Source organism: Lampris incognitus, chromosome 15, assembly GCF_029633865.1.
Source record: "Lampris incognitus isolate fLamInc1 chromosome 15, fLamInc1.hap2, whole genome shotgun sequence".
Lineage (NCBI taxonomy): Eukaryota > Metazoa > Chordata > Actinopteri > Lampriformes > Lampridae > Lampris > Lampris incognitus.
In genome coordinates this window covers 13,977,438-13,989,480 of record NC_079225.1, presented here as the reverse complement: position 1 = coordinate 13,989,480, position 12,043 = coordinate 13,977,438, and the positions used below count along the sequence as shown (strand labels likewise).

Below are 12,043 nucleotides of genomic sequence, written 5' to 3'. Positions count from 1 at the left end.
CAACAACGGTGTTCCACTACCCCATTTTGCTGAAGATACCGTCAGACTCCAGCCTGCGTGTTGCTCAAAGCCGGCGAGTTTGTAAAAAAGACTGTTTGAGCCTTTGAAGAAGGCTGACAGACTTTGGAAAAGCTTCCAAGTTAAACCCACTGTTGAAGATTATCATTTGTGTGTAAGTGTAAAGGAAATGGAAGGATTTAAGAGGTTTCAGATGCAGAAATTGCTAGAATATATGGGCTGGATATTTTTGTTTTATATCCCAGAGAAAAAAAAGATACTTGTGATATCTAATATTAAGTTTTTGGGGGGGTTTTTTTATACATGTTTGAACACGTATTGCTCCCTTTCACCCAGTCACTTTTTTACTCACTGACATGTCTTTGGTCTTGATGTTTGAGCAACTCTGGCAACCCTGCTATTTGTTGTCTCTCAGTTTCACAGCAAGTATCGTTTGAAATGGGCCGATTCAGCTAACTTTGGTTGGCGCCTCCATTTTGTCTCTGCTCGACTATTAGCACTGATTCTGAATACACTGCCACAGACAGAGATCAACAAACATTTTTGCCACTGTTGTAAGATTTTCTAGAATAATTCTTGAATTTGTTTGTTTACATTGTCATTGCTCTCTCATAATACAGATTTAGCTGTTGTGAATTTACACTTACAACAAACCACAAACCTCGGTGATCAATTAACTGATCTTTAACATGCTTAACTTTGCAGCAGTTCACATTTTGCAGTCAAATGCAGATCATGTAACTTTGGTTGTTGATGGTAAGTTCCTGTAAACATGATTCTGCTGTACTGTTTTACCGCAGCGCGGCACTGTCCCCTGAACACCTCTCATCCAATATTGTGCTGCAAGTTTCTTTTTCCCAGCAGCAACTGTTTTTGGGGTCAGTGTTAATGGGTGAGACAAAATCTACTGTTTTCCAGCCATCAGTAGCCCATTGACTCATAAGCTGCTGTTCTGGTCTTTAACATTGCTGGTCATGTAAAAGACACTGATGTTTCATCCATATATAATCAATGAAGACATGGAATGCCCGGTTACTGGGCTCAGTCTCTGCCATGTCAAACCCTGATGCTTGACTGTCTTTTTGAATGTCATGTTTTGCTGGTGGCCAGTGATTTCATAAATTAATGTCTTTTTTGTTTATAGCTAAATTCTTCACGTTTTCTTTTTGTCATTTATCTGTTTTTAGCCTGGCTGAAACCATTTTCTATTGTATTTTTCAGCTATTGGAAGGCAGCTTCACATCCCAAGTCAGCCATGAAGTGGATGGGCTTATCTTCCAGCCATGTGGGGTAAGCCTCTATGACAATCTGTTATTCTTCACAGCTATACCCCCAGACCATCACCAGACAGTGATTGTTAGCGCCCCCCCCCCCAATCTCTCGCTTGACATCTTCATTGAGACTAGGACAGATTAGCACTGCCTCCTACCATTGTTGGTTATGATTGGCAATGTCATCTCTGTTTGTCCTCTGTTGTTGTAAGGGAGAGGGCCACACTCCTACGTGAACACATAGGCACAAGTACAGATCCTCTGCCAAGGACACTCTATATATATATATATATATATACGTATATATACGTGTGTGTGTGTGTGTGTGTGTGTGTGTATATATATATATATAATTCTAAAACTGGGTGGTACGGTGGCGCAGTGGTTACTGCGATTGCTTGCCTCACAGCAAGAAGGGCCCCGGGGTAGTCTGACCTTGGGGGTCGTCCCGGGTCGTCCTCTGTGTGGAGTTCGCATGTTCTCCCTGTGTCTGCGCGGGTTTCCTCCGGGTGCTAAGGTGTCCTCCCACAGTCCAAAGACATGTAGGTCAGGTGAATCGGCTGTACTAAATTGTCCCTAGGTGTGTGTGTGTGTGTGTGTGTGTGTGTGTGTGTGTGTGTGTGTGTGTGTGTGTGTGTGTGTGTGTGTCGGCCCTGTGATGGACTGGAGACTTAACTGGGTTGTCTCCCCGCCTGCCACCTGGTGGCTGCTGGGATGGGCTCTGGCGTCCCCGCAGCCCTGAGAGCAGGATAAGCGGTTTGGGCAATGAATGAATATATAATTATGTATATAATTATAATAATAATAATATATATAATAATATAATGTAATTATATTAATGATATAATTATAATAATTTAATTGTATATAATAAATATGATGATTATGATTATATATATACAGTGCATCCGGAAAGTATTCACACCCCTTCACTTTCCCCACATTTTGTTATGTTACAGCCTTATTCCAAAATGGATTAAATTCCTTTTTTTGCTCATCAATCTACATACAATACCCAAGTCAAAATGAGAGACACCGCCAAATGTGGTTGAGAATGGCAGAGCTAAGATCCTGTGGGACTTCCAAGTTCCAGACTGACAAGCAGGTGCTGGCTAACCAACCAGAAATTGTGGTGGTGACAAGAAACAGAAGACAGTCTGTATTCAGTACAGATTTTCCTGTACACTATCCCAGCGACTTAGTTATGCTTTTCAGTGTATGCTTTTTCAGCTAGCATTTTACACCCTACTACTAATTGGTGGACTATCTCAGGGGCATCTTTGCACAGCCTGCATATTGGGTCTTGTCTAATGTGCTAGATCCCTGCCTCAATCAGTCTAACAGCTGGATAGCTCAGTTGGTAAGAACGTTGGCTTTCCATGCTGGGGGTTAGGGGTTCAAACTCCGGTTAGGACAAGTATCCAGAAAGAGACCGTAGCTTAGACTCCTAATGCTATACAAGCCAGCTACCTCGCATATGAGTCAGAGTAACATGAATAGAGTCATACCGGCTCGGTTTTCGCCCAGGTCAACAAGGTCTGCGTCAGGTGTTGGGGAACCAGGGCAACGGGAACCTACTGGAGCAAGACATTCAGTGTAATGGCTGCAGCCCCTTCTGGTAGGTTTCGGGAAAGCTGGCTGTAAAAATAGGCAGATGCTAATTTATGCAGCTGCAGTTTCACTCCACCATAAAATTAGAAAAAGTCCATTTTACTTTCCAAGCAGATGTCTCTCCCTAAGATGGTTAATGACTCACTAAATTAATCATTATCACAGTATAGATTTTTTTTTTATATCTGCAAAACTGGTCTGTTTTCTTCCCAGCTGCTGATACACTTCCATGAAAACAATTCTTGCTTACATGCCTTTTCTTACTTTTTAATTGATTGATGGATGCCAAAAATGTTTTTCAGCAATAAAACCAGCCTTGTGGTCATTGCATGGATCTTTGTAATTTATGCCTTCACCAAAACCAATTAAGCACACCCAACTTTTCTAGTATCTTCTAGGGAATCTTTGTCTCTATTTGTTGACTGATATTTCCAGCAGCTTTGTTTTTTAAAACATAAATGGGAACGTAAGAATTTATACCAGGAATATTTTGAGTTGGTCGATAAAGAAAAGTGTTCTAGTAGAATATGAATTAATTTCCAAACACAGTTGCTGCTAGGAAAGCAGAGGAATAAGATGCCATGAAATAAGATTTTTGGAACTCACCACAGACGCTCACATGCGACACTGACCAGAAAAAAGTGTCTCAGTTTGAAAACAGAGTTGCTGCTATCGATGCGGCCAAGGGTCAGGTTGTCATCTGTGATTTGAGTTGGTTTGATGGGTCAAATGTCTCATGATTAATTTGGCAAGAAGGGTGATGAATACGCTGCGGCCTCTTGAATGTTAGGATGTGTGTGTCAGGAGGACTGTGCACCTGTTGAGCCCACAGAGGGAAGCTGCAGCAGCATCATCAGACTGGGACAACTCACCCCCCTTATGCATTAGATATGGATTGTGAAAGCAGCGTTGTAAACGTTTGAACTACAAACGTTGGCAGTTCAACAACGACCACAGTTTATCTGCAATTTTCACAATGTCCGCGGAGGTTCCACAGCTGAAGGCAAGCCGTAGAGGTCTGCGAGGTTTGCTAACCAAGAGGATAAAGGAAATGAATGAATCAGAGGATGATGTCCAGTGGTTACAGAATAGCCTGGATGCCGTGTTAGAAGCTTATGCGAAATTGCAAAGTATTCAAGACCAAGTATGTGAACTTTTAAATGAAGAAGATGAGATTGAAGAGCAGCTTATGTTAGCTCTTGTACAGTTTGGAAACAGCTAATGTTAGCTCGTGTACAGGAGGAAATACATTGTCAACAAACATTTGTGTCATCTCTTCATTTATGGGCTGCGTTCAGTACGCCACTAAATCTCAACAATTGCGACAGATAGTAAATCTGTGTCAGTCCAAACGTTTGTAGTTCAAATGTTTACAAGCGTGCTTATTAGGTCTTTTTAACAATTTTGCATTGAATGCCTTTTGTCAAATTTGAAGCAAAGCCTGCCAGCACATTATACAAATGTTCAAAGTAATGAGAAAACTGATTGATCGGACATGCTAATTTTGCTGACAGTTATTTTGACAACTCCATATGCATTTGTCACCTCTTAATTGAATTTCAGTCCATGCACTGCACATCTACCTTATCACGTCCTCATTTCAGTTTATTTTAGAAAAACAACCATTTGCAAGTATGTTCTGTTTAAGAGGATTTTGCTTTTTTTGGGGGGGGGGGTCAATTTACATTATAATCCTCATTCGTAAGAAAATTAGCAATATATTTTTTGTGAACTTCCACTATTATTCCACTACTATCTCTTATCATCTTCCATATTTTTTTGGGTGGGGGGGGGATTTTCCTCCCTTTTTCTCCCCAATTGTATTTGGCTAAGTACCCTATTTTCCGAGCTGTCCCGGTTGCTGCTCCACCCCCTCTGTCGATCCAGGGAGGGCTGCAGACTACCACATGCCTCCTCCGATACATGTGGAGTTGCCAGCCTCTTCTTTTCACCTGACAGTGAGGAGTTTCACCAGGGGGGACGTAGCGTGTGGAAGGATGATGCTATTCCCCCCCTCCTCCCTTCCCGAACAGGCGCCCCGACCGACCAGAGGAGGTGCCAGTGAAGCAATCAGGACACATACATACATCCGGCTTCCCACCCGCAGACACGGACAATTGTGTCTGTAGGGATGCCCGACCAAGCCAGAGGTAACACGGGGATTCGAACCGCCGATCCCTGTGTTGGTAGGCAACGGAATAGGCCGCCACGCCACCCTGACGGTTCCATATGTTTTACCAATGAGGTGTCGTTAAAGGATTTCACAGAAATGTCGTCCACAGATACACAAGTATGACGTAATCTTTCACCTTTAAGAAAGTCAAACAAAGCAGTCTTACGATAAAAGTTTAAGTGTTTCTGATTTGTTGGTTCTTTTTCCAGGTTGTTGATGAGCTAAAAACATGATTCAGATGAGCTAACTTTAAATTTGTTGATCCTGTCCAAAAGCATCTATTTCATCATTTCAATATTAAGCACCCAAACTGGATATTATGTAAATAATACCTAACATTCAGTTGAAAATGTACTGTCATTACTAGGGTTACTTCCAGTTGCAAACTTAAAACAGTGGTCCAGTATTGTTCTGTTCACAACAAAGTCACACAACAGTTGCGCTTTGCCTTTTTGACAGTGTCCTTGTTTTTATTATCATTTAGAATTTTTTTAATGATTGTAAGTTATATTAATTACAGGGAAGGACAGACAGATGGGAAGCTATCCTCCTCCTCCTCTTTCATAATTCCCCTCTGTCTGCTAAAGAGGGTGAGAGACCTCAGAGAGAGAGGGCTGGGAGAGAGAGAAAGCGGCTGACATTAATCTAACCGTTTCCAACCTGAATCGCTTGAGACCTGTGTCTGGTTTGGTCTTAAGCCGCTTTCACACACATTCCCATATAGTCTTGTTCAGGCTGGGTTGTATTGACAAAATCAGATTTCACTATATTCTTGACTGAATACCTCAATATTGATGACATGATGAAATTTTGGGGATGACTATTGGTGATTTCATAAGATATTTACACACAGCAAAATGTTGAACAATGACCATTGGTAATATGGATATTGAGATGGAACTTTGCAACGTAGATTACAAAACATTTCAATATGTAATTTCCGAATCGGGCGGCACGGTGGTGCAGTGGTTAGCGTGGTCACCTCACAACATGAAGGTCCTGGGTTCGAGCCCCAGGGTAATCCGACCTTGGGGGTCATCCCAGGTTGTCCTCTGTGTGGAGTTTGCATGTTCTCCCCGTGTCTGCGTGGGTTTCCTCTGGGTGCTCCGGTTTCCACCCACAGTCCAAAGACATATAGGTCAGGTGAATATGTGTGTGTGTGTGTGTCGGCCCTGTGATGGTCTGATGGCCTGTCCAGGGTGTCTCCCCGCCTGCTGCCAAATGACTGCTGGGATAGGCTCCAGCATCCCCGCGACCCTGAGAGCAGGATAAGTGGTTTGGATAATGGATGGATGGATGTAAGTTATATATGTTATTTAGAAATCTTACCGATTCTTTGGAAATTAAATTAAACTGTGCACATCTACTAGCTTATATTCCCCAGGAAATTTGAAATGACTACTCAGGGAATTTGAAATGACAAGCAACAAATAGCCGCTTATATTTTAGTCATGACTGAAACATGGCCTCGAGTGGAAAGCCAACAGTCCAGGGCAGCCTTTTGCTGTCAGCAGCAGCCAGGCTCATACCAGCATTTGCAGTGTCTGCATCCAACTCTCTTCCTTGACTCACCCCATGTCAGTGTCACAAGGCTTAAGTTGACCACACATTTCCAGTAAGACCGAAATCCCTATACAGTCCTCTGGCATCTGATGCCGGGTGAAAATTACAAATAACAGTATTTTTAGACCTCAGAGTTTGTCCTTGCTTATAATAAAATCATAAAAAACAGGAAGCATACTACAGCACTGTCTGCTCTTTATATTGCATTATTATCCACCCTAGAGGTAGAATCTGTAGTAGTGTGGGGAGAGGAGTGGGGTTTCAAGGTTGTGGGAGGACCTCCCCTGTTTCTGGTACTGTCATACTCTCAAGGCCCCTTCCTGTTTCCTCTCAATTCAACCCCCCCCCCCCCAGGGTTTTGTGATGTAAAAAAAGAAAGAAAGCAAGATAAATCAGGTCAGAACTTTTTCCACCCTTAATGTGAAATTGCAACCTATAAAAATAAAGTCAAAAACAATCGGGAACATTCTAGGGAGAAAAAAGAAAAATACGAAACGTACAATAACCTGGTTGCACAGGTTATTGCACACCTTTTTATAATTGGGGATGTGGTTGCCCAGATAGCAAAATTGCTGTGGCCTGGACCCGTCCCACACCCAACACTTCATCTGGCCCACATACCGCGTGGAATGGTGGCACTTGGGCGGTCCGCTCCTGTTTGCCAGATCTGGGCTGGAACCAAGCCATAGCAATGCCGCATGTGCCACATATTTGCCAAAGGTGGCCCATATTTGTTTTGTGATATTTGGGCCATATTCACCATTTACCACACGGGCCACTTCAGGTTCACATCCAGATTACATGTTGCCGAGAGCACCGCATCGTTGCAAAAAAAGGCCCACGTTTGATTTGGCATATTTGGGCCATATTTGCTATTATACATGTGGGCCACTTCAGGCTCACATCCATTTTGTCAGGGCCAGAAGAAGGCCATCAGTGCCGTATCATTGCCTGAAGTGGCTATTTGGATGCTATTTGGGTGTGTTCAGAATTAACTGGTCACATTCAAACTCAGGTTAAATAGCAGTTAGTATACACCTGCCATCAATTACAATGACTCTGATTAACCCCTGATAAAGTTCAGCTGTTCCTGTTGGATTTTCCTGACACATTCCTGGTTGCATCCAACTGCAAAAGCCATAGTCCGCAAAGAGCTTACAGAGCATGAGCAGGTTCTCATTGTTGAAAGGTATCGATCAGGAGAGGGGTACAAAACAATTTCCAAGGCATTGGGTTTACCATGTAACACAGTGAAGACAGACATCAACAAGACAATATGGCCACAACAATGACATTACCAAGAACATAACAACCCTCCTAAATTGATTAGAAGACGATGAGAAAACTGGTTAAGGGGGGGCTGCCAAGAGGCGTACGGCAACATTAAAGGAGCTGCAGGAATCTGGCAAGTACTGGTTGCTCCCTACATGTGACAACAATCTCCCGTATTTGTCATCTATCTGGGCTATGGGGTAGGTTGGCAAGACGGAACCCTTGTCACATGGGGGGGGGGGGGAATTACCTAAGCCTGGCTACAGTTTGCGAAAAGATACATCCAGTCTCCCAAAACCATTGTGGAAAAATGTGTTGTGGTCTGATGAGTCCAAGGTCGAACCTTTTGGCCATAATTCCAAAACGTATGTTTGGCACAAAAACAACACAGGACATAACCAAAAGAACACCATATCCACGGTAGCACTTGCACGAGTGCATAATTTTACAACTCGAGTACTTCTGTCCTTCTTCCTGGGCAGTGGCCTCTTTCAGTAGGATAATGCGCCCTGCCACATGGCAAAAATCATTCAGGAATGGTTTGAGGAACATGACAAAGAGTTCAAGGTTTCCTTGGCCTTCAAGTTCCCCAGATCTCAATCCGATCGAGCATCTTTGGGATGTTCTGGAAAAACAAGTCTGATCCATGGAGGTCCCACCTGACAACTTACAGGACTTAAAGGATCTGCTGCTAACATCTTGGTGCCAGATACTAGAGGACACCTTCAGAGGTCTTGTGGAGTCCATGCCTCGATGGGTCAGAGCTGTTTTGGCGGCACAAGGGGGACCTACACAATATTAGGAAGTTGGTTTTAAAGTTTTGGCTCATCGTTGTGTGTGTGTGTGTGTGTGTGTGTGTGTGTGTGTGTGTGTGTGTGTGTGTGTGTGTGTGTGTGTGTGTGTGTGTGTTGTGGGGTTAACACTCTATTAGCAGCCATAATACTGAGCAGTCTGTGTGTCTGTAAAGATGACCTAAATTGTGCAGAAAAGTATCCACCAGTCACATCACTGATGGACAATCCATGAATCAGCTTCTACAATAAGTACAAGTAGCGCTGTGATTCACTTTTTCTTTTACGGTGTACCCTTTTGGGTGTAGCCCACCAAAGGTTGCAGCAAACCAGGAAGTAAGGGTTGTAGGTTTCGCTTTCACAGATTATCTGCCAATGATGTCACCGACAGGCACTTTTCAGCACAATTTCTGTGGCATTTCATAGACATGCGTAAGACTGCTCAGTACTATGGCTGCTAATATAGTCTTACCTCTACAACGTGCCGTATATATAATGCTGAAAATCGTGATCATTTCCCCTTTAAGCTACTGGAATGGCAACGTGGTGTGCATACTAACAATAAGCTTTGTTTTTGTATAGTTTTCTAAATCATTGATCAAAGCACATTTAACTTGGTTTGTGGAAATAGTGAAGCGCAAACAAAATAAAATCATCTTGGCAGGTAAATCATTTGAAACCCACCAAGATTTATGAATATGCAGAGCAGTGGGAGGTATATTTGTTGTGTTGTGTGTGTGTGTGTGTTTGTGTGTGAGCTCTAAATGCTGCCCCTTGTGCAAAAAGAAAGGCTTGAAATAATGTGATGGCACGTTTTCCTTTGCTGCACTGCAAAAGTGTTGAAACTTGGCTTTACTTACTTTCCTCTGAAAGAAATGGTAACGTGTTGTTTTTTACGGGGTTGATTGCATTACTGTGCCTCAAGGCAGAAGGTGCTCCATCGAGTATCTTTTTCTTCGCTTTTTTTCCATTTTCTTCTGCATGTAGAGGGTTTGCGGAATGAGAATAAGTCTGAATACTTTTGGCAAGGGAGAAGAACTGCCTGTAAACAAAAACATCAGGTTATTTTGCCTCTTGACGTAATAGCGCATCTGATCTAATCTGATCTCATAAAATATGGAGGTCTTTTGGCAATTTGAATCTTAGCAGGGATTAATTTTTCTTCTCTGCACTCAGCCTGAATCTGAAATAAATACTTGAAATAGATACTTGACCATAGCAACAAGCTGCAGTTTGCTGAGCACCTGATGACCAGTGAAGCATAGATAGGCGTGATGTGGACCTAGTATGTAAGAATATGATCCCTGTTGCAGTTTTGGTCTCTGAGATCCCGAGACTTTTAACAGAGAATAAGTATAGTGTAACTATAATAGGGCGGCACGGTGGCACAGTGTCGCCTCACAGCAAGAAGGTCCTGGGTTCGAGCCCCAGGGTAGTCCAACCTTGGGGGTTGTCCCGGGTCGTCCTCTGTGTGGTGTTTGCCTGTTCTCCCCGTGTCTGCGTGGGTTTCCTCCAGGTGCTCTGGTTTCCTCCCACAGTCCAAAGACATGTAGGTCAGGTGAATCGGCCGTACTAAATTGCCCCTAGGTGTGAATGTGTGTGTGTGTGTGTGTGTGTGTGTGTGTGTGTGTGTGTGTGTGTGTGTGTTGGCCCTGTGTGATGGCCTGGCGGCCTGTCCAGGGTGTCTCCCCGCCTGCCACCCAATGACTGCTGGGATAGGCTCCAGCATCCCCGCGACCCTGAGAGCAGGATAAGTGGTTCGGATAATGGAATGGAATAACTATAATATAACTAGAAGATAGATGCTAAGTATCAAGAGGACTGGGCATACTCAAAAGCTGCTTAAATTCCATAGGCATGGCCGCCATTAGGCCATGTTTTTCCAGCAATCAAAGCTCACCTTGTAGATTCTGTTGTGAAACTTGTCCAAGACAAAACGTACCGAATTTGACAAGGATACGTCAAACCGTTATCTTTATGCATGCTCAATTATCCAGGTAAGGAAATCACAGAAAGTCGAATCAGTTCATGTGGACACAACATTTATTGAGAGAAACGTTTCATCACTCATCTAAGTGACCTCTTCAGTCTCAACTGACTGCAGGTATCCCCACCCTTATAAACAATACAGTGGCATAACAGCTGAAAACAACGATTGGTTTCATATGCAAATTGCCGTGACCATTAACTGGAGTTACAATGGCAGTGTGTACTGTTCACAGAGGATTAGGGAATAGTTGCAATCAGCATTGTAAAATAGCGACAGATGTACTCTTGTCCCCCCCCCCCGCCCCTCGGTTCAGGGATGGTCGTTCTCTCTTCCCTCGTTTCCATACAGACAGCAGAGATCTCTGTATCTTTCTAAAGCAAGAGTCACTGTAAAACAGTGCAGGCCCAGTCTTTTGAGAAAGTATATGGAGATCTAATCTGGTATAATTTAACAGTCTTGGTTGTTAAGCTGAATACTGATTATACTGTGCTAGATGTGATCAGTAACGAATCTGGTTACAATACTCAAAAAGAGTAACTTATTGAGATTACATTTAGAATACATCTTCAAAAGGCACAAGAAAAAGCTGTGCTGTATCTTGAATATCCTTTATGTCAGAATGTTACTGACTCCGTGCTGGTACCTCCATGTCATTACTTCAAATGGTGTTTACCATCTGCCAGTTACTGCTGCACTGTGCGGATGTGTGCTGTGACAGAAGGAAATGTGCACTTGCTGATTTGAAAATAGTTGTTAGTTTCTTTCAAAAAATTGTATCATCACTTATAAGTAGGGGCAGAGTCGGGGCCAGGACATACAAGTCTCACCATGGGGGGATTTTCAGTTGACCTCCCCTCTCTATTACCGCTATCTTTGCACGAATGAGAAATAGGAGAGGCTGACAGTGAAATGCAATTGTAAATATTGAAACACAGACACGTGCACAAACACACTACATGAAGTGTTTTATTGTTCTGAAGTTGCAGGCTGTAACCTAATCCTTCCCTTTAAAACACAATTTTCCTCCATTTGGTTTACAATTTTTTGTTTGAGCTTGTGCTGTCTCAGCAACAAAACTTGAATACATAGAGGGAGTCCGGGTAGCGTGGCGGTCTATTTCATTGCCTGCCAACATGGGGATTGCCGGTTCGAATCCCCATGTTACCTCCAGCTTGGTAGGGCTGCCATACAGACACAATTGGCTGTGTCTGCGGGTGGAAAGCCGGATGTCAGTAAGAGTCCTGGTCGCTGCACTAGCGCCTCCTCTGGTCGGTCGGGGTGTGTTCAGGGGGGAGGAAGAACTGGGGGTAGTAGTGTGATCCTCCCACGCGCGCTGTCCCCCTGGCGAAACTCT

At 43.3% G+C, this 12,043-nt stretch overlaps 1 protein-coding gene across 1 annotated transcript in view; it reads left to right on the top strand.

The window, feature by feature from the left end:
• The window catches only part of rngtt (RNA guanylyltransferase and 5'-phosphatase), a 165,575-nt gene that overhangs the window by 116,514 nt on the left and 37,018 nt on the right, over positions 1–12,043 (top strand). Inside the window, exon 12 of the mRNA XM_056294589.1 lies at positions 1,240–1,308. Within this exon, the coding sequence (XP_056150564.1) occupies positions 1,240–1,308 (69 nt within the window). The remainder of the gene's footprint in view (positions 1–1,239; positions 1,309–12,043) is intronic.